The sequence below is a fragment of the Drosophila bipectinata genome, chromosome 2L, assembly GCF_030179905.1.
Source record: "Drosophila bipectinata strain 14024-0381.07 chromosome 2L, DbipHiC1v2, whole genome shotgun sequence".
Taxonomy (NCBI): Eukaryota; Metazoa; Arthropoda; class Insecta; order Diptera; family Drosophilidae; genus Drosophila; species Drosophila bipectinata.
The window spans coordinates 11,949,885-11,977,104 of NC_091736.1; the positions used below are offsets into that span (position 1 = coordinate 11,949,885).

The window sequence follows — 27,220 nt, forward strand, 5'->3', positions numbered from 1 at the left end:
ATCGGATGAATATTGGCCAAGATATAGCCTTCCCTGTGGGCCATAGTGTGCCCCATGCAATTTTCGGGATTTTGAAGGGGACCCTCCAGAAAATTGGACGAAAAATCCGAAAAATATTTTGTTTAAAGGTTTTGATGCAGATTTGAAGAGAATCGATCCACAAATCGTTTAAGGTATTCCGCTTAAGAATCGGATGCATATTGGCCAAGATATAGCCTTCCCTGTGGGCCATAGTGTGCCCCATGCAATTTTCGGGATTTTGAAGGGGACCCTCCAGAAAATTGGACGAAAAATATTTTGTTGACAGATTTTGATGCAGATTTGAAGAGAATCGATCCACAAATCGTTTAAGGTATTCCGCTAAAGAATCGGATGAATATTGGCCAAGATATAGCCTTCCCTGTGGGCCATATTGTGCATCCATGCATTTTTCAGGATTTTGAAGGGGACCCTCCAGAAAATTGGACGAAAAATCCGAAAAATATTTTGTTGACAGATTTTGATGCAGATTTGAAGAGAATCGATCCACAAATCGTTTAAGGTACTCCGCTTAAGAATCGGGTGAATATTGGCCAAGATATAGCCTTCCCTGTGGGCCATAGTGTGCCCCCATGCAATTTTCGGGATTTTGAAGGGGACCCTCCAGAAAATTGGACGAAAAATATTTTGTTGACAGATTTTGATGCAGATTTGAAGAGAATCGATCCACAAATCGTTTAATGTATTCCGCTAAAGAATCGGATGAATATTGGCCAAGATATAGCCTTCCCTGTGGGCCATATTGTGCATCCATGCATTTTTCAGGATTTTGAAGGGGACCCTCCAGAAAATTGGACGAAAAATCCGAAAAATATTTTGTTGACAGATTTTGATGCAGATTTTAAGAGAATCGATTATCAAATCATTTAAGGTATTCCGCTTAAGAATCGGATGCATATTGGCCAAGATATAGCCTTCCCTGTGGGCCATATTGTGCATCCATGCATTTTTCAGGATTTTGAAGGGGACCCTCCAGAAAATTGGACGAAAAATCCGAAAAATATTTTGTTTAAAGGTTTTGATGCAGATTTGAAGAGAATCGATCCACAAATCGTTTAAGGTATTCCGCTAAAGAATCGGATGAATATTGGCCAAGATATAGCCTTCCCAGTGGGCCATATTGTGCTTCCATGCAATTTTCGGTATTTTGAAGAGGACCCTCCAGAAAATTGGACGAAAAATCCGAAAAATATTTTGTTGACAGATTTTGATGCAGATTTTAAGAGAATCGATCCACAAATCGTTTAAGGTATTCCGCTAAAGAATCGGATGCATATTGGCCAAGATATAGCCTTCCCTGTGGGCCATATTGTGCTTCCATGCATTTTTCAGGATTTTGAAGGGGACCTTCCAGAAAATTGGACGAAAAATCCGAAAAATATTTTGTTGACAGATTTTGATGCAGATTTGAAGAGAATCGATCCACAAATCGTTTAAGGTACTCTGCTTAAGAATCGGATGAATATTGGCCAAGATATAGCCTTCCCTGTGGGCCATAGTGTGCCCCATGCAATTTTCGGGATTTTGAAGGGGACCCTCCAGAAAATTGGACGAAAAATATTTTGTTGACAGATTTTGATGCAGATTTGAAGAGAATCGATCCACAAATCGTTTAATGTATTCCGCTAAAGAATCGGATGAATATTGGCCAAGATATAGCCTTCCCTGTGGGCCATATTGTGCATCCATGCATTTTTCAGGATTTTGAAGGGGACCCTCCAGAAAATTGGACGAAAAATCCGAAAAATATTTTGTTTAAAGGTTTTGATGCAGATTTGAAGAGAATCGATCCACAAATCGTTTAAGGTATTCCGCTAAAGAATCGGATGAATATTGGCCAAGATATAGCCTTCCCAGTGGGCCATAGTGTGCCCCCATGCAATTTTCGGTATTTTGAAGAGGACCCTCCAGAAAATTGGACGAAAAATCCGAAAAATATTTTGTTGACAGATTTTGATGCAGATTTTAAGAGAATCGATTATCAAATCATTTAAGGTATTCCGCTTAAGAATCGGATGCATATTGGCCAAGATATAGCCTTCCCTGTGGGCCATAGTGTGCCCCCATGCAATTTTCGGTATTTTGAAGAGGACCCTCCAGAAAATTGGACGAAAAATCCGAAAAATATTTTGTTGACAGATTTTGATGCAGATTTTAAGAGAATCGATTATCAAATCATTTAAGGTATTCCGCTTAAGAATCGGATGCATATTGGCCAAGATATAGCCTTCCCTGTGGGCCATATTGTGCATCCATGCATTTTTCAGGATTTTGAAGGGGACCCTCCAGAAAATTGGACGAAAAATCCGAAAAATATTTTGTTGACAGATTTTGATGCAGATTTGAAGAGAATCGATCCACAAATCGTTTAAGGTACTCCGCTTAAGAATCGGATGAATATTGGCCAAGATATAGCCTTCCCTGTGGGCCATAGTGTGCCCCCATGCAATTTTCGGTATTTTGAAGAGGACCCTCCAGAAAATTGGACGAAAAATCCGAAAAATATTTTGTTGACAGATTTTGATGCAGATTTTAAGAGAATCGATTATCAAATCATTTAAGGTATTCCGCTTAAGAATCGGATGCATATTGGCCAAGATATAGCCTTCCCTGTGGGCCATATTGTGCATCCATGCATTTTTCAGGATTTTGAAGGGGACCCTCCAGAAAATTGGACGAAAAATCCGAAAAATATTTTGTTGACAGATTTTGATGCAGATTTGAAGAGAATCGATCCAGAAATCGTTTAAGGTACTCCGCTTAAGAATCGGGTGAATATTGGCCAAGATATAGCCTTCCCTGTGGGCCATAGTGTGCCCCCATGCAATTTTCGGGATTTTGAAGGGGACCCTCCAGAAAATTGGACGAAAAATATTTTGTTGACAGATTTTGATGCAGATTTGAAGAGAATCGATCCACAAATCGTTTAATGTATTCCGCTAAAGAATCGGATGAATATTGGCCAAGATATAGCCTTCCCTGTGGGCCATATTGTGCATCCATGCATTTTTCAGGATTTTGAAGGGGACCCTCCAGAAAATTGGACGAAAAATCCGAAAAATATTTTGTTGACAGATTTTGATGCAGATTTTAAGAGAATCGATTATCAAATCATTTAAGGTATTCCGCTTAAGAATCGGATGCATATTGGCCAAGATATAGCCTTCCCTGTGGGCCATAGTGTGCCCCCATGCAATTTTCGGTATTTTGAAGAGGACCCTCCAGAAAATTGGACGAAAAATCCGAAAAATATTTTGTTGACAGATTTTGATGCAGATTTTAAGAGAATCGATTATCAAATCATTTAAGGTATTCCGCTTAAGAATCGGATGCATATTGGCCAAGATATAGCCTTCCCTGTGGGCCATATTGTGCATCCATGCATTTTTCAGGATTTTGAAGGGGACCCTCCAGAAAATTGGACGAAAAATCCGAAAAATATTTTGTTGACAGATTTTGATGCAGATTTGAAGAGAATCGATCCACAAATCGTTTAAGGTACTCCGCTTAAGAATCGGATGAATATTGGCCAAGATATAGCCTTCCCTGTGGGCCATAGTGTGCCCCCATGCAATTTTCGGTATTTTGAAGAGGACCCTCCAGAAAATTGGACGAAAAATCCGAAAAATATTTTGTTGACAGATTTTGATGCAGATTTTAAGAGAATCGATTATCAAATCATTTAAGGTATTCCGCTTAAGAATCGGATGCATATTGGCCAAGATATAGCCTTCCCTGTGGGCCATATTGTGCATCCATGCATTTTTCAGGATTTTGAAGGGGACCCTCCAGAAAATTGGACGAAAAATCCGAAAAATATTTTGTTGACAGATTTTGATGCAGATTTGAAGAGAATCGATCCAGAAATCGTTTAAGGTACTCCGCTTAAGAATCGGGTGAATATTGGCCAAGATATAGCCTTCCCTGTGGGCCATAGTGTGCCCCCATGCAATTTTCGGGATTTTGAAGGGGACCCTCCAGAAAATTGGACGAAAAATATTTTGTTGACAGATTTTGATGCAGATTTGAAGAGAATCGATCCACAAATCGTTTAATGTATTCCGCTAAAGAATCGGATGAATATTGGCCAAGATATAGCCTTCCCTGTGGGCCATATTGTGCATCCATGCATTTTTCAGGATTTTGAAGGGGATCCTCCAGAAAATTGGACGAAAAATCCGAAAAATATTTTGTTGACAGATTTTGATGCAGATTTTAAGAGAATCGATTATCAAATCATTTAAGGTATTCCGCTTAAGAATCGGATGCATATTGGCCAAGATATAGCCTTCCCTGTGGGCCATATTGTGCATCCATGCATTTTTCAGGATTTTGAAGGGGACCCTCCAGAAAATTGGACGAAAAATCCGAAAAATATTTTGTTTAAAGGTTTTGATGCAGATTTGAAGAGAATCGATCCACAAATCGTTTAAGGTATTCCGCTAAAGAATCGGATGCATATTGGCCAAGATATAGCCTTCCCTGTGGGCCATATTGTGCTTCCATGCATTTTTCAGGATTTTGAAGGGGACCTTCCAGAAAATTGGACGAAAAATCCGAAAAATATTTTGTTGACAGATTTTGATGCAGATTTGAAGAGAATCGATCCACAAATCGTTTCAGGTACTCCGCTTAAGAATCGGATGAATATTGGCCAAGATATAGCCTTCCCTGTGGGCCATAGTGTGCCCCATGCAATTTTCGGGATTTTGAAGGGGACCCTCCAGAAAATTGGACGAAAAATCCGAAAAATATTTTGTTTAAAGGTTTTGATGCAGATTTGAAGAGAATCGATCCACAAATCGTTTAAGGTATTCCGCTTAAGAATCGGATGCATATTGGCCAAGATATAGCCTTCCCTGTGGGCCATAGTGTGCCCCATGCAATTTTCGGGATTTTGAAGGGGACCCTCCAGAAAATTGGACGAAAAATATTTTTTTAGGGGACCCCCCAGAAAATTGGACGAAAAATATTTTGTTTCCAGATTTTGATGCAGGGTTGAAGAGAATCGATCCACAAATCGTTTAAGGTACTCCGCTTAAGAATCGGATGAATATTGGCCAAGATATACCCTTCCCTGTGGGCCATATTGTGCCTCCATGCATTTTTCAGAATTTCAGGATGAAGGGGACCCTCCAGAAAATTGGACGAAAAATCCGAAAAATATTTTGTTTAAAGGTTTTGATGCAGATTTGAAGAGAATCGATCCACAAATCGTTTAAGGTATTCCGCTTAAGAATCGGATGCATATTGGCCAAGATATAGCCTTCCCTGTGGGCCATAGTGTGCCCCATGCAATTTTCGGGATTTTGAAGGGGACCCTCCAGAAAATTGGACGAAAAATATTTTGTTGACAGATTTTGATGCAGATTTGAAGAGAATCGATCCACAAATCGTTTAATGTATTCCGCTAAAGAATCGGATGAATATTGGCCAAGATATAGCCTTCCCTGTGGGCCATATTGTGCATCCATGCATTTTTCAGGATTTTTAAGGGGACCCTCTAGAAAATTGGACGAAAAATCGGCTTCTACAGTTTCTGACAAAATAAGTAGCAATGTACAAAATAATCTAATACAATTTTTAATTATACTTTAAAGAAGTGTGCATAATGATATTTTCTGCTGCGGTTCCACAATTATAAAGTTTGTTGAAAATTACTTCGGCAATTAAATTTTTTTTTTCGTAGTAGTTTCCTTCCGTTTTAAACTGCAACCAGTTATTGTTGAGTTATCTCACCAATTGTATAATATGTGTTATTTTGAAAAGGCAATATTATTGTTAAATATAATGCATGCTACAATCTACGCAGGGGTAAGAGAATCAAGAATTTCAATACACAAATTTAGAGGTACATTTCTGAAATGTCATTTCATAAAAACCCATAAAATTGGTGTGCCATTTTGTTTAAAAAATGTTTTATAATTTTGTTCTTAACTTTAAAGATGTTTTATGAAATGTGCCCAATATTTATATGGTACATCCCCATACTCCTTAGAGGCCAACCTACCTCATCCTCATCCTTATATCATACTCTAGTAGTGGGCCTTTAGCTTTAGTTACAAAAATTATTACATTATTCTTAAGATATTTGATTTTGAAAAGTTTTGGGCTTTAGTTTCTGGGTTGTTGCTTTTCTCCAATGGTCTCCAGCTCCTCATCCTGCATCCTTGCCCGGCAGTTGGTCTAAATATGCATATGAATATAAAATTAGTCGTACATCCCGGGTGTGGTTGAGATCGGTGCGGGTGCTTCAAGTTTCCGTTTCTGCCATGGCCTGGTCCCGGTCCCGGTCCCTTGAATTGAATTGAATTTTCTCTGCCAAGAGCTTGTGTCTTGCTTTCGGGAAGTGTCTGGGAGTTTCTAAGGTCTTGGCATAAAAAAAAAAAACATGATTTTAATGCGTAATTTAATGTTTGTTTGTACTTCTTAAATATTTCACTGTGAGTTGGGCTGGCTACAGGTATGAATGAAGTAATCCTGAATTATATTAAAAGCTATCGGCGTCGGAATGTTTGTTATTGAATTTTGAGCTCCTCAATTTTTATAATAAAAAATAGGAGATTTTAAATGGCCTTTTTTGATGTGTATGTTCTCAATTTTAAAGCTGGAGTTTCCTTCCCAATCCACAGAAGATTCACCTAAATATATTGAAATTTTGCCACGATTGATTTCCTTAAGCTTCTTCGCAGAGCGATTTAGTAAAGAAATGAAATCGGAATTAATATTCCAACAATTGTACACATGCAAGACCCGTAGGCGTGGGCATCCGAGCAGCAGTTCCAACAACTGCTTATTAGTAATGCCTCGTATTTCCAGATGTAGGTATTCAAGAGATTTTAGTTTCGTAAAGTCTTCCACATTGAAATTAACGTTCCAGCTGCTTAGCCCGAGTTCTCTGAGGGAAGAAATATCACAGATATGCTCTATATGCTCCTTACACAAATACGAGTTATACAGAATAAGGCTCTCTAAAGGAGTGCCAGTCCTACGTACAAGTCCCTCGATGAAACACGGTCCTAGACGCGGAAAGGAAATTATTAGGTGCTTCAGGCGAGGGAGCTCACAAACCCTTTCGTATGCCACATTATCGAGAAGTTCGTTATCGGTGAACCCAAGCGTTTCCAAGTTCCGGCAGTTCGCGACAATCGCGGATAAGTTTTCGTTGCTCAGGTTTATGGTGTTCATTCCAATTTTAAGAAAGTGCAGATTTTTCATCCTGATGCAGCATTCGATTATGTATTTGGCATCTAAATCGCAAAAGTAAGATATCTCTAGATGCTGTAGTTTCTCCAGCACGTGGAGGCCTTTTCCATTGTAGTCGGGAGCTTCCAAGACTAGCTTCCTCAGACACGGTAGGTTCTCTGATAGATTAAAGAAGAACTTCTCATAGTCATTAGTGCTACTAAACTCTAAAAAGGAAACATCAAGAGTGTTTAAATTCTTCAATTGGATCAAGTCCTCCCAATAGGGTCGACTGAAAGTCATCTTGAGGCGCCGCAGCATAGGGCAGTGCATTCTTAGTAACCGCAACTCCTCCTCGGCTCGAGAAGAGGCATACACATATGACTTATAGCTGATTAAATCCTCGTTGACTTGTTCCATTAGATATTCCAGATCAGACCCCTCGAGGCTGTCGGTGATGTCTTCAGTGATGTGTTTATACTTCCACTGGACGTAGTTCCTGTACATGCGTTCTATTTCGCGATTGGAGCGCGAAAAACTCAACTGATCTTCTAAGCTCAGAAGTGAGAATATTCTTTCTAAGCAATCGTAGTTCAGGAATAAAATATTGGACGAGGCTTCGGATGGAACTCTTTGGGAGCTTGAAGATCCATTTATAGGCGATTCGCTCATACTTATTCCGCTCGCTTTTACTCGACAGCTGGAAACTCGATAACCGACTGACTGACTATGCCGAGACGGCATTATAATCGCATTTGGTATATGTACTTTGTGCAATAAAGGTGGGTACTTTTCTTTTGTGTTTGTATATTGCCGAGTGGACATCTACATATAAAGTAGATTAGATTAGTAGATTAGATTACTTGTAGCTTCAGGTAGAATCAGTGATGACAAATATGTGAGGTTGTTGGTTTTTTGAAGGGTCTGACTTGTTGACTTTCGATATCTTTATAAAGGTACAAAAATAAAAAAGTTATATGGGCTTTACTTAGTTAAGTGTTCATACCCTTGCAGAGGGCACTATAATTTTGTCAAAAAATGTGCAACGCAGTGAAGGAGACTTCTCCGACCTTATACATATATATTCTTGATCAGGATCACCTCCTGAGTTGATATGAGCATGTCCGTCTGTCTGTCTATTTCTACGCTGCTTTTCTACTTTAACGCTACCCTGTTTGTTATACCCTTGCAGAGGGTATTATAATTTTGGTCAAAAGTGTGCAACGCAGTGAAGGAGACATCTCCGACCCTATAAAGTATATATATTCTTGATCAGGATCACTTCCTGAGTTGATATGAGCATGTCCGTCTGTCCGTCTGTCTGTCCGTCTGTCTGTCCGTCTGTCTGTTTCTACGCAAACTAGTCTCTCAGTTTTAAAGCTATCGACTTGAAACTTTGCACACACCCTTCTTTCCTTTGCACGCAGTATATAAGTCGGAACGACCGGGATCGGCCGACTATATCCTATAGCTGCCATATAACTGATTGATCGGAAATGGTATAACTTTGGTGTTTTTAGAGTTAGAGAAATTCAAATTTTACATTATTTTTGGCAAAATAATACGACATGCCAAATTTCGTAAGGATCGGCCGACTATATCCTATAGCTGCCATATAACTGAACGATCGTAAATGACCCAACTTTCGTGTTTTTGAAGATAGAAAGCTGGAAATTAGTACTGATTATATTTTTGGCCAGATCATCCGACCTACCAAATTTTACAACGATCGGCCGACTATATCTTATAGCTGCCATATAACTAAGAAGAACGATCGGAAATGGTTTTTGGTAGAAATACCAACTTTCGTATTTTTGAAGATAGAAGTTTGGGACTTTTTTTAGATTTTTTATTTTAGTTAATTAGTTTTATTATGATGTAATCATAGGGATCGGCCAACTATATCCGATGTTTGCGATATATATCCGGTTTTAACTGCAAGGGTATATAAACTTCGGCTCCGCCCGAAGTTTGCTTTCCTTTCTTGTTTTTTTTTAAATTTGGTATTCTAATAAGTTGTTTTGATAATAAAGTTCTCATTACGATCGGCCAACTATATCCTATAATATAATTCAATTCAGATTGTTGAATTATCCATTTGATAATAAATCCTGTCCAACAGACACACCACCACACACCACACACACATGGCATCGCACTCTTCTAACAAGGAGAAGAGCCTTCCCGGCTTTGTTTATGCACTGCCCAACAAAATGGGGATAATATCCATCCCCATACTCCATAGAGCCAAGGCCAACCTACCTCATCCTCATCCTCATTTCGTACTCTAGTAGTGGGCCTTTGGGTTTAGGTACAAAAATTATTTATTTGGCGCATTTTTCTAACATTATTTTTAAGATATTTGATTTTTGAAACGTGTTGGGCTATAGTTTCTGGGTTGTTGCTTTTCTCCAAGGGTCTCCGGCTCCTCATCCTGCATCCTCGTCCGGCAGTTGGTCTAAATATGCATATGAATATAAAATTAGTCGTACATCCCGGGTGTGGTTGAGATCGGTGCGGGTGCTTACCTTTCAAGTTTCCGTTTCTGCCATGGCCTGGTCCCGGTCCCGGTCCCTTGAATTGAATTGAATTTTCTCTGCCAAGAGCTTGTGTCTTGCTTTCGGGTAGTGTCTGGGGAGTTTCTAAGGTCTTGGCATTAAAAAAAACCCATAAGTTTAATGCGTAATTTAATGTTTGTTACTTCTTAAATATTTCACTGTGAGTTGGGCTGGCTGCAGGTATGAATGAAATAATCCTCACTGATATTAAAAGCTATCGGCGTCGGAATAATTGTTATGGAGTATTGAACTCCTTTTGTATAAAATAGGAGCTTCCCATAGAGAGCCTTTTATGATTTGAATGTTGTCGAGTTTAAAGCTGGAGTTTCCTTCCCAATCCACAGAAGAGTCTGCTAAATATATTGAAATTTTGTCACGATTTGTTTCCTTAAGCTTCTTCAAAGAACGATTTAGTAAAGAAAGGAAATCGGAATTAATATTTGGGCAAGTACATAACACATTCAAGACCCGTAGGCGTGGGCATCCGAGCAGCAGTTCCAACAACTGCTTATTAGTAATGCGTCGCATACGCAGATGTAGGTATTCAAGAGATTTTAGCTTCGTAAAGCCTTCCACATTGATATCATCGTCTTCGCTGCCTAGCCAGAGTTCTCTAAGAGAAGTAATGTCGCAGATATGCTCTATCTGCTCCTTACACAGATTCGATCCAAACAGAATAAGGCTCTCTAGAGGAGTGCCAGTCCTACGTACAAGTCCCTCGATTAAACCCGGCCTTTCAAGTCTTTGAAGGTCCATTATTAAGTGCTTCAAGCGGGGCAGCTCACAAAACCTTTCGAATTCAATATCATTGGGGAGTTTTTCATCGAAGAACACAAACGTTTCCAAGTTCCGGCAGTTCGCGACAATCACGGATAAGTTTTCGTTGGTCAGGTTTTTGGTAAACATTCCAATTTTAAGAAAGTGCAGATTTTTCATCTTGATGCAGCATTTGATTATGTATTTGGCATCTAAATCGCAAAAGTCAGATATCTCTAGATGCTCTAGTTTCTCCAGCACTTGGAGTCCTTTCCCATTGTAGTCGGGAGCTTTCAAGACTAGCTTCCTCAGACACGGTAGATTCTCTGATAGATTTAAGAAGAACTTCTTATAGTCATCAGTGCTACCAAATTCTAAAGAGGCATCAAGAGTGTGTAAATTCTTCAATTGGTTCAAGTCCTCCCATTGGAGCCGGCTGAAAGTCATCGAGAGGCGCCGCAGCATAGGGCAGTGCATTCCTAGTAACCGCAACTCCTCCTCGTCTCTGGAGGAGGTATCAAATGGTGACTCATAGCTGATCACATGCTCGTTGACTTGTTCCATTAGATATTCCAGATCAGACCCCTCGAGGCTGTCGGTGATGTCTTCAGTGATGTGTTTGTACTTCCACTGGGCGTAGTTCCTGAACATGCGTTCTATTTCGCGATTGGAACGCGAAATTTTCAACTGATCTTCTAAGCTCAGAAGTGAGAATATTCTTTCTAAGCAATCGTTGTTCAGGACGAAAATATTGGACGACGATTTGGATGGAACTCTTTGGGAGCTTGAAGAGTGCCCAGTTGAATCTTCTGCATTATTTTCACTGATTTTGCGCTTTTTTGCACTCGAGGAAGATCCATTTATAGGCGATTCGCTCATACTTATTCAGCTCGCTTGGACTTGACAGCTGGAGAATCGAAAACAGACTGACAGCAATATGACTGCGTTCTGTATTACTTTGTAAAGGATTACTGGAACTAGACTAGCTTAAAAATCAATCAATTGTTGATTTTCGTTATCTTTATAATTTTACAAAAATAATATAATTTACAAAAAGTAACATGGGCTTTACTAAGGCTTTAGTTAAGTTTTTATACCTTTTAAGAGGCTAATATAATGTTTTCCAAAATTGAGCAACTCAGTGAAGGAGACATCTCCGACCCTATAAAGTTTATATATTCTTGATCAGGATCCCCTCCTGAGTTGATATGAGCATGTCCGTCTGTCTGTCTGTAAGTTTCTACGCAAATTACCATAGTCTCTCAGTTTTTTTAAATTTTAAACTGAGAAACTGAGAAAATGTTTCATAAATTGTTCACTTTTGCGTGTTTACCATAGATTAATGTGACTTTTGTTTAGTATCCCCAAGGTTATAGTCAAAAAAGGATACAGTATCCTTCTCGAAGAGACCATGCAATTCGCTTCAATAAAAATAATTATAATAGTGACGAGAACTTTTATCCAGGAAACGAAGGTCAAAATATATACCAAGCTGATACAGATCGAGATCAAAACGTATTTAATGAATACGACAGTTTATCGACCGAAAATCTACCAAATTCATTAGAAGAGGAGAAACACAACCGAAGACATCAACGTCACAGAAACTTTGATCAAAGTCTATATCAGGATGAACCACAAAAATTGGAAAACGTTGAGGAGCAAGGATTTCAAGAAAATCAATCGGAATCAATGGAAGATGTACATAATTATAAACCTATAACTCGACGAGATCAATATCACCACAAAGAACAAGAACTAACCAACTCAGATGAGGATATAGCGGCTAAACAACAAAATCATCGATTTAATAATAGAGACCAATATTATCCAGACTGGAATGAATATATAATTCCAAGGGAGCGCCATCAACGTAATTTCTATAAAAATCGGCGAAAAAATGAATTAAATAAACGCCAAAAAATTTATTTTTCACAAAATAGAAATCAACATCAGCCAAATAATCATAGATATTCATCTGTACATGAAATTCCCAAAAGAAATCGTATCTCAAATAATAGAATATCCGAACCGCGTAGAAATCATCGCATCAGACATCAATGGAAAAACATCCACCAAAACCTAAGACTTAAGAAATATTTAGAAAAAATATCAGCCCAACCATCTCAGGAACAGTTGAATGTAGAAAACAGGATTCCTAAAGTTAAATCTTTAGAAAACATCAATAAAACCCAAAAGAGTGCAAAGGTACACAAGGATCTTATTGACAAAATACGTGAAGCACAAAAGTATATTTTAAAAATACAAAGAACTTTACAGACAGGAACAAAATATAAATCTCTAGAGAACGAAAGCCAGACCTCACAAGATCCAGTTCTACAAATTAGTCCAAGTAAAGGACGATGGATATTCCGTTCCGGTAAAAAAGCCCAGGAAGGACATTTAGGTGTTCGTGAAAAGGCCACCAATCTGATCCAAAAGTGGGCAGAAAGTCAACGCCTCATGGTGGACTCCTTCGCTAAAGCAATAACTGAAATTTTGAAATCACACGACGTAAATCCCAGCCCAGGTAACAATGTTCCTCAGGAGAAATTAGTGGTTATGGAGGACTTGCTCAAGCAAGTGGTGGACTCTATCAAAAAACTAAGGGAAGATACTAGTCATAAGTCGGAAAATAATTCAAATGGTAGCCCGAGTAAGGAAACAAAGGAACATGTCAACGCAGTTCTTCAGAAGTGGATAGAGACCCAAAAAACTCTAATCGATTCATTTTTAGATGCAGTTCGTAAGTTAACAGGCCTCAAGCCGGAGGAAAGAAAGCCAGCTCTGGAAAGCAACGCCAGTGAAATCGAAATAATGGAGAACTTGATCAAGAGGCTGCGGGAACTAATTGAACATCTTAATGGACAGAAAGTAGCTTCAAGCTCAACCACAACATCCACAACTTCAGAAATACCGGCAACTCATACTCCCTATCTGACCACCGAGAGTTCCTCGACTTCTACTGAAACTACTTCATCAACTACCATCTCCTCGGCTACTGCTCTAAAAACTGATAAGCCTCTGGATACAACAACGGAAAGTTCCTCGACTTCTGTTCCAACTACTTCATCTACAACTATCACCTTGTCTACTTCAACATTAACTGATAAACCTCCGGTTACTACAACGGAAAGTTCCTCGACAACTACTACCATCTCCTTGGATACTAAAATCCTTACATCTACAACAACCAGTTCCTCCGCTTCTATTTCAACTACTTCATCTCCATCTCCAGATACTACCAGTAGTCCCACTACATCCTCAACATCTACAGCTCCTACGTCAACACAAACGGAATCTGACTCTACCAAAATGACAGAATCATCAACACCAACAAACCCATCCACCACATCTATCCAGCCTCTATCTACCACATCTCATTCAACAACGGAGACTCCAAATCCCAATGAATCTTCAATATCAAAACTTAAGAAAATACTCGATCTTTTGAAAAAATTGCGCAAAATACTGAACACAATAGTCGAAAAGTCGAATGGAAAGATTTCATCGGACCTTATAGAGCGAGTACGATCAATGCTGAATCAAATCGTAACAAACCATGTAGATTTAACAAAAAATGACTCTGCTGAGTTGGAGGAACTACTTTCTACAACCATGAAACCAAATACATCAAAGGGACCAGACTTGACGAAGGAAAAATTGATTGAACTTGTGGACAATTTTGAAAAGTTATATCAGCAATTATTAGGAGAACAGCTTCCTTCAACAACAGAATCGACAACAAAATCTACAACAACTAGTTCAACAAGCTTAGAGACTTCTTCTTCAACAGCAACAATAGAAACTTCTTCAACAATAAAAGAATCTCCAACAACTATCATAACAGAGACTCCTTCAACAACAACGGAGATTCCAACAACCACTACAACAGTAACTCCATTAACCACCACTACAACAACGGAAACCCCTACTACAACAACAGAGACTCCTTTAACAACACCGGAGACTTCAGCAACTACAACAGGGACTTCCACAACAACGACTTCTTTGTCGACAGAAACTACTACAACCAGAATCAATTCCACAACAGAGAACCCCACTACAACTTCTAAAAGTGTAGATAGCACACAAAGTACCATAAACCCCTCTGGGGCACCATCAGGAAATAATACAACCAACATTAATAACATTGTCACCGAAAACCTAAATCTCAAGCCCATTGTAGATGCAATCCAACAGTTGAAGATGGCAATCTATCATGACTTCGATTCATTCAAAAAAGATCAAGTAGATAGGTAAAATTTGCATTTAATTAACACTTAACGTTTATCTTAAACTAAATATTTATTTTTAACTCTTGACAGAATGGAAAAAATAATGAAACTAATGCAAGATTTAAAGGAAGTAAAATCTTTAAACAAGAGGACCAAAACTATTGCCAAACCAAGAACCCAATTAAGAAATTCTGAGGATTTTAAATACGGGAGTCAAGTAGAAATAAATGAAAGGAGGTAAGATTTTTTTTAGAAAATTTTAAATAACAAAAATATACATATTCCACCTGCTTCTTAGGTGGAAAGAACTAGCCCGTGAACTTATGGAATTAAAATCCAAATTAAATGTAGAGAATACTTCTTTAAATCCCAAACTCCTTCAGCAAACCAACACAGTGCAGCAAAATATTAAACAGCCCACTCTAAAATCATCTACTCGAAAAACTAAACACAAAATTAAAACTTTACTCAAAGATACAAAAATTAAAAGTGGATCTTACAATTTAAAATTAAGTAGCAGTTCAAGATCTTTCAAAAAATCTCAAAAGATATCCATGTCTCCTTCAAACACAACGTATCTGGAACAATCAACCTTAACTCCAATTACTGGGTAAGGTATACATAGTTGAAGTATTACTTTTTCAAAATATTTTTAATATTTTATTTTCAGGTCACCACTGTTTACAAATCAATATTATTCGAGCTATTTCCCATTGAATGACTCAGAATCTACGGATTCTACTACTTGGGTTACTACCAAGTCTACAACAACAGATGAATCTATTTTTTCTGAATCAGAACCTTGGAATCTCTCAGAGGACATTTATGACCAATATGAAATTGGAAATATCAGTCTACCAACGGTTGCTAATTTAAATAAATCAGTGAATTGGTTTTTGGATAAATAAATGTTTAAAAAAATTATTCAAAAATTCAGCAAGATCGAGAATTATTCGCCAATTTGAAGTGTAGTACCATGGATATGGATTACTAGAAGTACCCACCAAATAGGAGGATATCATCCGGTTGGATATTAACCGGATCCGGTTGGGATTCACTGGCTTTTAGTACTGGATGGATTATAGAAGGGATTTCTTATATGGTGTCCATTTCAACATTGTGTGGCACTCTGTCAAATGCAAAAGTAAAACTAAACCACGATTTTATTCAAAATTAAACTAAATCTTAGTAAATCGAATAGATTAAGGTCCCCGAAGCGTATCCATATTATTTGAAGAGAAATCCAGTAAAGATTTCAGTTTCAAGTATTGCTACTCTTAAAGTTAAAGTCAAACAACAGATAAATGTTTAATATAGATCATTTTTATTTCCTTGTAATGACTAACATTTTAAAAAATTACAATTTAATATTTTGGATAAATTGTTTTGTAAGCATTATATTTGTTTTTATTTTCGGCTTGTTTTTCCTTTTTTCATCATTATTATTTTCACACAAACTATAATTTGTTAATTTGTTGTATACAATAAGGTTTAATTTTTTTTTTCATGTTCATTTTCTCAATTTTTGTTTTTGTATTTTTTTTTTTTGCTGTCTGCTGTTGAAGTAATTTTGCTTATTTTCTTGGTTATTGCTGTTTAGTTTTTAAGTTTGAATGTATGTAGTCATTAATGTAAATTTTTTTTAAGTTCTATAATACATATACATATATATAGATTTATATATATAATCCCTTATTACACATATATACATATTTAAGCACACCCATTTATGTATATATGTGCAAGCTGATTGGTACTGTTATCCTTCAAATAAGCATTGTGTTTAGCATTTTTAAAAAAGTTGGCAAATATAAGTATATATGTATTCTTCAAAAAACCAATATATATAGATATCTGCTTTGCATCGTTGATAGCTAAAGATTGTTCAGAGTAAAAAATATCAACAGTAAAAATATATTAAAAGCTTTCTCTCGGGGTGCTGAGCTCGAACTAAGATGCGATTAAGTACATTTTTCCGTTCGTCTGAACCGACTAATATTTTATCGTTTTATACTTTTGCTTCTGATTAGATTCCTACTGGATATCTTTTTATTCATTTTACGATTGGTGTTGGTGTTGTTTATGTGTTGCATTTTAAGTATTTGGTTTATTCCATTATATTTTGACCCAGAATAATAGTTTTCAACTACAATGATGTCGCGCGCACCTTCTACAACCATTTTATGGGGTATCCGGGCCGCACACACACAATTATGTGTTTAAGTCTGTTTACATATATATATATGCCATTAGATACAAAACGAATATTCTCTTTGCTTTTCGGATTAGGTGTGGCGATTAGGCGAAATCAAATCGTTAAATAATAATAATAGTTACATTAATTAATACATACAAATAACATAATTGAATGCCAATACATTTTACAGTTGAGATTGGAGGTTTAATTGTTTAATAGAGTTACTGGGGCTGTGATTCAATTTCTTCTTCTGTGGTACTAGAATATGTCGGCACCTATCCTCCCACAATATTTCTGTACTTTATGCTTGCGTTTTTTGTTTTGTTTTTTTTTTTTGTTTTTGAAAAAATGAACACTTTTTATCTGGTGGGAATATACAAATGGTTTTGGAAATCTATTGCACAGAACATGAATTCTTATGGCCATTTTTGTGCTTTAGCCGCGCCTTTGGCTTGTACTTTTCCAAAAATGAAAGCTGCTTGGCATTGATGGCGCCGCGTCGTTTACTAAAAAAATGAAATATTCATTAGATTTAATTTATATATATTTTAGATTAAGACTCTTACTCTCTGATCATTTCAACGGCTGCCTCGTACTTCAAGCCCAATTCGATCAGTGCTAAGGCAACCAAGACAGGAGCTCGTCCCAGACCAGCCACACAGTGTACGGCGACGCATGCCTCAGGGGTTTGTTGATATCTGAATGGAAATAGATAGAAAAATATATTAGATACAATCTATAGATAGCTATTCCTACATATCATATATTTTTATAATTAATTTTAAATAATAAACTACTTGTTTTTGGCTAGCTTGTTTTAGTTTTTTTATTCTGGATCTCTTATTCTGGATCTACGCTTACCGACAAGTCTCATTATCAACAAATGCAGTATTATTATAAATTGCGGATGTTGCTTCGCCACTATCATTGAGTTTTTCATTGGCTGTTAGGGGAAGGGTATCGGTTGCTCGACCTGATGCTGCTGAGAGACTGGCTCTGGTCGCTGAAGTTCGTATGGTTGTTGCATTTACTATAGTTGTTGTTGTTGTTGGTTGTGGATCTGTTTTTGGTATGTGTCTAAGCGAGAAACGCTTATGTTTGTAGTAGGATAGTGTAGCGCTTGTGGACTTTCTAAAACTAGGGCACAGCACAGCAGCGGTATCATAAAAAAGTAGCACACATACAAAACGAATCATAAAAGGTAAGGTAAGGTAAGTTCTCTTTTTTAGATCTCCTAGATTTTATACAAAAGTTTGGTGGTTGTGGATTTAAAATTTACGAAAATTTACAAACCGAAAAGGTTGCGAGAAGTATGATAGAGATAGAGGGATGTGCCGAGTTTGGTTTTAAAAATTAAATAAAAACTGTACAGCAACTGGGGAAATAATAAATATTTTTAGCATCTAAGGCGGCGGCGATTACTAAAAGCAGGTGTTTTTTAAATATTTTTTTATACATTTTAATTGAGTTTCTTCATTGAATTTGGCTAGCAGCGCTTTTATTTTAATTTTTTAACATATTCTTTTGCAATAAATAATACTGATTAAATTGATAAAAATCACTTGAGGTTTTTTTTTTCGCTGAGAATTCGCATAATGAGTTATGACATTTTGCAAATTAAATTCTTAAAAAATAATACAATACTTTTAAATCTAAGCTATGGTTAGGCAATGTATGTACTCGAACTAGAGCCTTGTTTTAGTAAGATTCTAAATTACAAAAAATAAATATAATCAAGGCTCAAGCTCATTTAAGAAATGAGACTAAAACTGAGTCGACAAATCTACATTATAGTGCCATTATCTGTATTACTTACTTATCCTTCAAGACCTCAAACCACTCGTCGACGACCTGTTGAGGCGGAAAGGTGCCGTCCTCAAAGGCCAGGTCCTTTACGGTAATACCTTGTGCCTCGAGCTCAACGGTATTATAGCTCGGCTCGCACACACGCACCACAGTGTTGACATTGTTCTTTTTAAGCTCCTGCCAGAGAGAAATATCGGATTAGAAAGTGAAAGAAAGTATCGGTATAGTAAGTATACTAACCATAATATAATGATTAATTGTTATGTCTGATGGTCGATCGGTGATTAGGAACTTCATGCCCTTGTACTCGATTAGAGCGGGGGCGGGGCGCAGATCTTTTTGACGCATATTGATGCTCATAAACTATTACAAAAGCAGTACAGGAGAAGGATCGTGTGTGTGTTTGTTGTAATTAATTGGTATCGGTTTGTCCTTCACAAATCTTGTTTTACACTAAAATAAGTTAGTTTTTTAGGAAGTAGTTTGATTTCTAATTTTAAAAATTCACGATTTCGTGGTGGCTCACAATTAAAATTTTCGTTTCGTACAAAAATATAATAAAGTCGCTCTCTTATCGTTAACTTAATGGATTTACATCAAGACAGAATTCTATAGAGTTACTTAAGTCAAAAATTATCCTTTAATTAATTAAGTACAATTTTGGATTTTTTCTTCTATCACAAAGAAAATTGATTTGTTTTCTTTGACGTAAACACACACACAATAGTAGTATTCCCTGTTAAGTGTCACAATCTAATCAAAATGATTCCCGGGGGGGTGTAGAAAATGTTACAATCAAGTAGCTTCTTCTTCAAGTTCGATGCTAGAATTTAATGTTTATCCTTTCTGTGATATGATCTGCTAGATCTTTTGTTTTCCAGCTCCTGATCCTTAAGCTTTTAATGCTCCGACGTCCGAAGAGGCGACCTTTGGCTTTCCACCGCCTTGTTTGAGGATCAATTACCTGCAATGGAATGAAATCCAAAGTTAGTCTCGGCTTGGAAAAATCTGGTTCTAATCGGTATGGGCTTCTTTGTATGAAGGGTTCTCGCATTGTTCACTTAATTGATGACAATTCGGGTGGAAACTAAATAACAATTTAGCTCAATTACACGCAATAAAATAATTGAGAATTTTGCAATTTTCGTTCAGACACGCTTCACTGTTTCAGTGGCCTGAAAGGCCAGAAAGGTCACCGAGCTTATACTTCCATTGTGTGTAAGTCAGGTGACCTTTAGAGAAACCAACCACCCACTAACGCCCTCGCAAGCCAATTAATTAAAAATGAAACGCGGAAAATGGTCATCTTTTTAGAGACTAAAACTTACTTTTTATTTGTGCTGTGCCTGGCAGTATTCTGCACTGTCTAGATGAAACTCCATAGATGTGGGAACAGGTCTAGCCAGCTGTAAAGATAAAAAATAAAATATCTATTAAAATAAAGTAACTAAAATAAAAAGAAAATCTCAAAAATACATCCCATTTCCTTTGTCTTGAAGAAACATTTCAAAAGAATATTTTAAAATCTATAGATGCCCGATAAGTGGGTCGTCCCCAACTTTTACGGAACGGAAGCATTTAAAATATTTTCCCCAAAGGCTGTTGGAGAGGGGGGGAACTCATTTCCAAGATTTACATTATTTTAATTTTGCTTGTTTCTGGCCATTAAAAAAAAAACAAAAGCATATTCATATTCATACGTGTCTACAAATAAAAACGAACCAGAACAATGATTGTATAATATATGTATTCCCACGCACACCATACGAAAGATACAGATATATCTATAAGATATAGAAATATCTAAAAAAGAGAGCGATATGAGTTGGACTTTTTATAGCCACTGGAGGTGTTTATTTTTGCATTGTTTGTCTGAAACACAAAGGTAGACAACTAGCCGGTAAGGAACTATGCCGGGCGCGTGTAAAAAATTAGGAAAAGAGTGCTAGACTAACTTGAAAGTTTCACTATAGAGAGATCTATATACTAAATAGACTACTAGTACATACTAGATAAGTCATATGAATGTTTTCACAGAGTCTGTTTACCTCATGACACACACAGTTTTTGTTGATGCTATTTCGCTGACGGCTTTTAGCTTCTGACTTATGCAATGTATTTTTTTGTGTTTTGCGTCTTGGCGAAATTGAATTTTCACACAAATGCGAAAAATAAATACGCTAGCTATACACCAGCTATATACTTTTCAACCCGCAAATATATAGTATCAACACTGACACGATTTTACAAAAACGGCTTGTGGTTGGAGGTGATAAGATCTAGATTAGTTATCGATCCGAAGAAGGCTCTTCCTCGATGAGCTCTGTCTCATGTTATGATCGCGACTGAAAATGGACCACTCATCACCACCACCCGCTCTCAGAATATGCCACAATCACTCTCTCTCTCTTCTCTCTCAATTGGAGAGTTTTTTTCACTCAAATTGGGGGAGGGAGGATCAATCGACCGTTAATCGCCGGTTATGCGACGCGACAGGATCTCGATTAAATACCGACAGGTGTCGATTCTCAAGCGCTGATCGATTATCACACTAAGATTCGAACTGTTGCGCGATGAGCCCTCTCTCATGTTTTGCTATCGACTGGCTATTAAAGTCACTATACTCTGTCATATGTACGGGGCTCTCTCAGTGGCGACCTGTAGGAGAAATTGGGAGAAAGCTAAAGCCCCAACAAGGTGGAAACTTACTGCCAAAAGCAAGAGAGAGCGAGCTTGGCAGAGAGAGAGGGAGAGAAATGTAGAGCGGTGGGCCGGTGACGAACTGCCGGAGAGTGTCATGACACTTGCCTGAGTAGCTACACAGACAAGGGTTTACTTAGTTTTATTTAAAATTTAATTTAAAAAAATAAAAAATTGTTATTAAAAATATTTTAATTTTTAAGATTTTCTTGTATTTTATTTTAATTATTTTATATATTTTTATAATTTTATTTTTCTCTCTCTGTATGACGCAAATTCCTCCCTCGCAGCTCCTCCTCACCACCCACAATCATCATTTTACAGTCTGCTGCATATTTAAAGCTCTTTAAAGTGTCTGCCGTGTAAACTATATACATATATTGTTTATATATTATATAAAAATACATACAAACATTAAATAAATATTTTAAATAAACAAAATGGCATCAAACAAGCTCTTTGTTATCAGCTTTGATCCAAAAAGGGGATAAAATAATTGTTTCAAATGAAAAAAAGTTTATAATTCTTAGTTTGAGTAACTCTTCAAGGTCAGGGTTTATTTAATGAAAATAAACAAAGCTTAATATATACTATATGTATATGCTAATCAAGGCTAGCTGTAACTTAAGTTGGTAACCTTATCTGAAAAATACAATAATTCAACCAGTTGAAACCACTTCCAACCAATACCACAATTAATGTATGTGCATAGCTATAGTTTATAGTTTATACTATATAACATAATAATAGTATACTTTTTTAAAAAGTCTGATAAGTATATAAGCACTTGAAACTTGGTTTAGTTGCCTTTTTCTTTATCTAATCAGTAGTTATCTTAAGAGGAGGTTTTATTTCCATGAATAATATCTATATCTATATAATCGATCATATCTTGATCTTAAAAGGGTATTATTATAACTCTACTATATTATTATATTAAAAATATTATAACCCAGCAGCTGGAGGAGTACTTCTAAGGGTAAAGTTGATTGGACTCCTTTTTTTTTGAGACAAGGACCAGACAAAAGGACCTCTCAGAAACAAAGAACTCCAGCAGGAAGAAAGGGAACCATAAGGGAAGAACACTCTCCTCCACTCGAGAACCCAGACAGAGTTCAAGGTACTGCCATTCTCCAATTCCAATCCCACGTGGCTGGGAATTTCAAGAAATGTAATCTGGGGAACTGAAATTCGACTAGGCTCGTGGCCACAGGTGTCAACAAAGAAAGCTAAGAAAGTGCTGAACAGACCACATATCCCAGACATAACCCAGACAAGGGCTTTAATAAACAAGAAATTAAAAAAAATATATACATATGTATATACGATTAGAGAGACTAAACAAATGGGGAATTGTTAGAAAACCTCCTCCAAGTCTGCGAATTATTGATTTTTAAATGTCCTTTTCGTCCTGCAGTCATTTCACCATAATGGAGATGAGCCGGAAATGGAGGAAGCTTCCACAGGAAGCTAGAATATATCCGTGTTTTTAGTTGCCAAGTGGTTGAATTTTTTTCATGACGCTGTTGGGTTTCTTATGCGTCATCCAGTCGAGGAGGGGGTTGGGGGAGTGAGAGCTGCTGACGTTGTTTGTTTTGATAATAAAAAAAAAAATCTTGTTATTGCAATTATTAAAATATTACTCTATAACTCGGTTGCATGTCTTTCAAGGCTAAGAGAAAAGACTAGCTTATTATTTTGAGTTGGTTTTCCACCAAAACTATTGAGGACAAGCCTGCCAGCATTTATCGAACCTAAATATAGAATCTATTGGTGGTTGGGCGGTGGGTGGTAGGGTGGTTGGGTGGTTGGGCCATCCCCCTATCGGCCCACGGCCCCTCACTGACGTTTGTAAATCGTATTGCATGTTTTGTTGTTTGTTTTCAGTATATTTTTAGAAATGACAAGTATTGGTGAACATTCTGCACACAAGCTGCCAAAACGTGACAGCAGATATATACATATATATAACCATATATATAAGTATAAGCAGGGAAGTTGATTTATAAAAGGGAGCCATTAATTGAACTCTAATAAATTTCAATAAATCCAAATGACCTCGCAACTAATTGAAGACAGTTTAAAAAAGACGTTCTTCTTCATTGGGGCTTTCTTCTGAAGAGGGAATATGGCACACATTGGCCTGAGAAACTGGCTGAAAGCAGATAAGCCCAGAAAAAGGCAATTATTGCATACAAACTAATGTACAGTAAAAAATAAATGGAAATAGATGGAAAATTTCTTCAAAATAAACATATGTACATATAGAAAAGATCTATAAATAAAAGGAATTTTATTAAAAGGAGAAATATACTAAGGAATATTCCTATTTTATTTATTAATATTTCAATATTTCCTTTAATTATCTCTCAAAGTAATATTACTTTCATATAAAATCTCTATATATCTCTCTCGATTTTTATTAAAAATAAACAAACAGGCATTATAAGAGAACCACCCAGACAGTGTGAGTGTGTTTTGTTTGCAAAATCATTGAACTTTTTCAAGGACAAGGGGCTTTTATGAGAAAAGGTTAAGAGAGGGGTTAAGATAAGGGCTGGGATTTAAAATAAATACTTTCCAAAATGGATACTCCAATTGACGCAATTATATGCTTTATCTTTAAATTAAATCTAATAGTATACACTGCCATATAGATAAAAGTTCAAGTATCTGACCATGACAGAGTTGGAGAGATAAAGCATATCAGAGGTAGAGATACCTGGAATATTTTAAAGATAATGATTTTTTTTTGATTTTTTACCAAAATTTGTATGCATCCTCTTCAGCTTTGGATGAAATGGAAACTGATGTTGCTTTCAAATAGCACTCTCTCTGTGGTATGGTTTTTAGATAAATCTGTCTCTTCCAACAGATAAGATATATCTTTTAGACTACGTGACGGTCAAAAGCAAAAAAAAAATCATCACAATTTGTAGAGCATTTTCTGGGCCAAAAACGCAGTTCCTAGTGGCCTGTCCTAGTTCCACTTTGGACTGATAAACTGGGTCAGCTGCTACTGACATTTCATAGGCAATTAGTGAACTCTGACCTAACCAGGTAACTGGGCCAACGAAAGTAAAAAATTCATCAATTTTATTTTTTTTGGTTGGAATTTTCTGGTAATAGGCGGTATTAACCTAGCCATTATACATATATTCCTTATAGAAAAGTTGGCCAAAAATTCCACCGATTCCCGATTATCAGTAACTGGATTTTGAATTGAAAGTCTTGTGGTTTTTTTTTTATTTTGCTGCCAACACCCACAACCATAACCCACACCCAGACCCAGACCCCACATTCACATTCACTTACCACAATTGCCATACACATTTGAGTATAACTTTTGAAGCTTTTTCGTTGCCTTTCGTGCACAGACACAGACACCGACACAGTCACAGTTATAGTCACCGAGATACTCTCTCACAGACACTATGAATTTCCACGAATGCACAATTCCACCGACTGTTCAACCAGACGTCGTCCTGCCTCTCCTTCTACCTGACACTTGTCCTTTGTGTTAATAGTGTTTTATGCTGAATATTATATGCAATTGATTGGTTTTGGGCGACATTAACGCTATATTCGTGTCTGCCGTGAGCGACTGCTTAACCTCAAAACTTCTTTGTCACACACACTCACAAGCACAAGCACACACACAGGCAAAACGCAGCAGACGAGCGGATATCAATGGATCTGGCTCGAGGAGCTGTTTTATGGGCGCACGCGAATAAGATATGCTTTTAAAACGACGCCGTAATTACACAATTAATACAGATTTCCTAGATGTCAAGGTTTAATCGAAGAACATTCAGCGACCTGCTAACAATTGTCCCGAAAAATCTGTGCCAAGTGTGGCTGTATTTGGTTAGCCACAAAATACCAAAGCTCTTGATGGGCATTTCGAATTTGAATTTGGTGTGGAAACACTGAAGGATTAGGGGGGAACTTATCACAAAAACAAAATAGTGAAATCTATATATTATCGACTTAGTAATAGAAAAAAAATAAACAAAAGTAATAAATAAAATAATCAAAATAAAAAAATTTATTTACAGTCATTTATACTGCTCATTTTATCTAAAAATCAAACGTGTTTATTAAAAAAGTTTTCATAACAAATTAAACATATCTTAAAAATGTTATTAAATTATCTTTATGGAGTACAAAAAAAATTATATATTGTTATATATTTTTAAATATTGAAATTAAATTTTGTTCTCTTAAGTGTGGTCACACTGATATAATGGTGATCTATACAATTACTCGATGATGACTCATTTAATAGGTTTTCGTATTAAACGCCGACCAAAACAAGACTCATCAACTCATCACAATTAAAATACCTTAAAATTTTAAAAAACAAAGTAACCTTTTCATAATACCCTAGCTAATGCCCAAGAGAAAAGCACAGGACACTCCTGGAGAAACTATGGCCGCTTCAGCAGAGGATGCACAGGTATTTTTATAAAACTAACATTCTTTCATTATTAGTAAACAATAATAACGATTGGAATGTTTGACAGAATGACTTCACCATCGGCCTAGCTGATCCAGTTAAAGATTATCAGAAGTTGATCGAGACGCGAGTTCAGGTCGACGAAATAGTCGATGATGATGTCACCAAAGGGAATTTCCAACGCACCGCTGCAGCTGCTCGGGAAGCCGTTTGGCAGCTGCTCTTCGACGATGCAACGGCTGCGGATGAGTCACGGCAGAAGAAGGCGGCAGATCTATTGGAACAGTACCGCAGTGATGCCTGCTTCTACGAGCCCTGGCCCTACAACGAGTGGATTGTGAAGCTGCGGGATGAGATTCTCAAGAGGGAGCTCCTCGGTTTCTGGCGTGAATCCATTGTCAAGAACCAGCTGGGACCATGTTGGTCTCGGGACTGTGATCTATTTGACGGCGATGATGAGCCACCGCTAGAGTTCTACGCTCACGCCGGGTGCTCTGCCCCGTTCGCGGCTAGCCTTAAGGTGCGTGCGGCCCTGCAACATCAAGCTTCACTGGAGCCCGCGTCTCAGGAGCCCACCACACCCGGAGAGCGTACTCCGGACGAAACGGCAGCTCTAACCGGACAGTTTGAAGCCGTGCTGACCAAGGAAAATCCTCTCGAGGAATACCGCACCTTAATGAAACGATTTGTGCTGGTCAACATCATCGTGCCGGACGAGGTGCACAAAGCCAGTGTAGATAAGGTGGCTACGGCCGCCAGGGACATCATCTGGAAGCTACTGTTCGACGGCACACCCTCGAAGGAGGATCAGGACAAGGCGGCGGAGCTCCTGCAAGAGTACAAGGGCGATGCGGGATTCTACAGCCCGTGGGGCTTTAATGAATGGATTGTGACGCTTCGGGATGAAGTTCTCAAGCGGGAGCTGTTGGATTTCTGGCGGGAGAAGATGGTCAAGCTAGAGCTGGGACCGTGTTGTTCCCGCGATTCGGATTACTTTGACCATGAGGATCCCCTGCCACTGGACTTTTATGAAAAGGCTGGCTGCAAGGCGCCCTTCGAAGCAGCTTCCGAGGATTAAGATTTGATTTCTTGTTTTTGGTTTTCTAAAAATGTTCATTAATTTTTTTGTTATTCAGTATTATTTTAAGGCTTTTTGAATTTAACCTTTTTGTATCTCGAATTATAGACTTATAGAAACTTTTGAGAATAAAATGTTTTAAGAGTGGATTCTCTAAATAGCTCTTCTTTTATTTACTGCTGGGGGTCCTTAACAGGTATTGTT

General features: G+C 37.4%; 6 protein-coding genes across 13 annotated transcripts; 2 read left to right on the top strand and 4 right to left on the bottom strand.

Moving 5' to 3' along the window:
- Nucleotides 1–5,606: 5,606 nt before the first annotated feature.
- LOC138925707 (uncharacterized) lies at nt 5,607–17,236 on the bottom strand. Of its 7 annotated transcripts, XM_070276786.1 has the most exons (4): nt 15,781–17,236; nt 9,926–11,524; nt 9,753–9,866; nt 9,531–9,682 (listed from the first exon to the last, which is right to left on the bottom strand). In XM_070276786.1, the coding sequence occupies exon 2, from the start codon at nt 11,415–11,417 to the stop codon at nt 9,990–9,992; it is 1,428 nt and encodes a 475-aa protein (XP_070132887.1). In that variant the 5' UTR covers nt 11,418–11,524; nt 15,781–17,236; the 3' UTR covers nt 9,531–9,682; nt 9,753–9,866; nt 9,926–9,989. The 7 variants fall into 7 exon arrangements, 6 of the variants coding, with proteins under 6 accessions (XP_070132886.1, XP_070132887.1, XP_070132885.1 ...); XM_070276785.1 differs by lacking the exon at nt 9,531–9,682 and adding an exon at nt 5,607–6,225 and having other exon boundaries at nt 9,753–11,524; XR_011441906.1 differs by having other exon boundaries at nt 9,753–10,132; nt 15,781–15,796.
- LOC122321701 (uncharacterized) lies at nt 5,741–15,803 on the top strand. 2 transcript variants are annotated; one of them, XM_070276779.1, is made up of 5 exons: nt 5,741–5,853; nt 11,898–14,797; nt 14,867–15,013; nt 15,075–15,386; nt 15,447–15,803. In XM_070276779.1, exons 1-5 carry the CDS (start codon nt 5,791–5,793, stop codon nt 15,682–15,684), a joined length of 3,660 nt encoding a protein of 1,219 aa, XP_070132880.1. In that variant the 5' UTR covers nt 5,741–5,790; the 3' UTR covers nt 15,685–15,803. The 2 variants fall into 2 exon arrangements, with proteins under 2 accessions (XP_070132880.1, XP_070132881.1); XM_070276780.1 differs by having other exon boundaries at nt 15,075–15,391; nt 15,447–15,569.
- On the bottom strand, nt 6,916–7,964 carry LOC108125293 (uncharacterized). The gene is made up of 2 exons (XM_043212598.1): nt 7,111–7,964; nt 6,916–7,058 (listed from the first exon to the last, which is right to left on the bottom strand). The coding sequence occupies exons 1-2, from the start codon at nt 7,894–7,896 to the stop codon at nt 7,011–7,013; spliced, it is 834 nt and encodes a 277-aa protein (XP_043068533.1). The 5' UTR covers nt 7,897–7,964; the 3' UTR covers nt 6,916–7,010.
- PRL-1 (PRL-1 phosphatase) lies at nt 17,210–19,159 on the bottom strand. Its single transcript, XM_043212566.2, has 4 exons — nt 19,020–19,159; nt 18,790–18,956; nt 17,540–17,671; nt 17,210–17,479 (listed from the first exon to the last, which is right to left on the bottom strand). Exons 1-4 carry the CDS (start codon nt 19,137–19,139, stop codon nt 17,368–17,370), a joined length of 531 nt encoding a protein of 176 aa, XP_043068501.1. The 5' UTR covers nt 19,140–19,159; the 3' UTR covers nt 17,210–17,367.
- A 2,089-nt stretch (nt 19,160–21,248) lies between these two features.
- On the bottom strand, nt 21,249–21,370 carry LOC122321695 (uncharacterized). Its single transcript, XM_043212567.2, has one exon. The coding sequence runs from the start codon at nt 21,366–21,368 to the stop codon at nt 21,249–21,251; it is 120 nt and encodes a 39-aa protein (XP_043068502.1). The 5' UTR covers nt 21,369–21,370.
- Nucleotides 21,371–25,712: 4,342 nt separating this feature from the next.
- On the top strand, nt 25,713–27,174 carry EndoGI (Endonuclease G inhibitor). The gene is made up of 2 exons (XM_017241701.3): nt 25,713–25,938; nt 26,006–27,174. Exons 1-2 carry the CDS (start codon nt 25,873–25,875, stop codon nt 27,014–27,016), a joined length of 1,077 nt encoding a protein of 358 aa, XP_017097190.2. The 5' UTR covers nt 25,713–25,872; the 3' UTR covers nt 27,017–27,174.
- The last annotated feature ends 46 nt before the right edge of the window (nt 27,175–27,220 follow it).

Excerpts from the sequence above, each read along its gene's own strand:
- LOC138925707 (XM_070276785.1), bottom strand. The coding sequence starts at position 11,417 with ATGAGCGAATCGCCTATAAATGGATCTTCCTCGAGTGCAAAAAAGCGC.
- EndoGI (XM_017241701.3), top strand. The coding sequence starts at position 25,873 with ATGCCCAAGAGAAAAGCACAGGACACTCCTGGAGAAACTATGGCCGCT. Across the intron at positions 25,939-26,005 it reads CTTCAGCAGAGGATGCACAG|AATGACTTCACCATCGGCCT; the intron begins GTATTTTTATAA and ends AATGTTTGACAG.
- LOC108125293 (XM_043212598.1), bottom strand. The coding sequence starts at position 7,896 with ATGAGCGAATCGCCTATAAATGGATCTTCAAGCTCCCAAAGAGTTCCA. Across the intron at positions 7,059-7,110 it reads ATAATGTGGCATACGAAAGG|GACCGTGTTTCATCGAGGGA; the intron begins GTTTGTGAGCTC and ends TTCCGCGTCTAG.
- LOC122321695 (XM_043212567.2), bottom strand. The coding sequence starts at position 21,368 with ATGAGAGAGGGCTCATCGCGCAACAGTTCGAATCTTAGTGTGATAATC.
- LOC122321701 (XM_070276779.1), top strand. The coding sequence starts at position 5,791 with ATGTGTTATTTTGAAAAGGCAATATTATTGTTAAATATAATGCATGCT. Across the intron at positions 5,854-11,897 it reads ATGCTACAATCTACGCAGGG|TATCCCCAAGGTTATAGTCA; the intron begins GTAAGAGAATCA and ends ACTTTTGTTTAG. Across the intron at positions 15,387-15,446 it reads ACCTTAACTCCAATTACTGG|GTCACCACTGTTTACAAATC; the intron begins GTAAGGTATACA and ends TTTTATTTTCAG.
- PRL-1 (XM_043212566.2), bottom strand. The coding sequence starts at position 19,139 with ATGAGCATCAATATGCGTCAAAAAGATCTGCGCCCCGCCCCCGCTCTA. Across the intron at positions 18,957-19,019 it reads CAATTAATCATTATATTATG|GAGCTTAAAAAGAACAATGT; the intron begins GTTAGTATACTT and ends TCTCTCTGGCAG. Across the intron at positions 17,672-18,789 it reads TTTGAGGTCTTGAAGGATAA|ATATCAACAAACCCCTGAGG; the intron begins GTAAGTAATACA and ends ATTTCCATTCAG.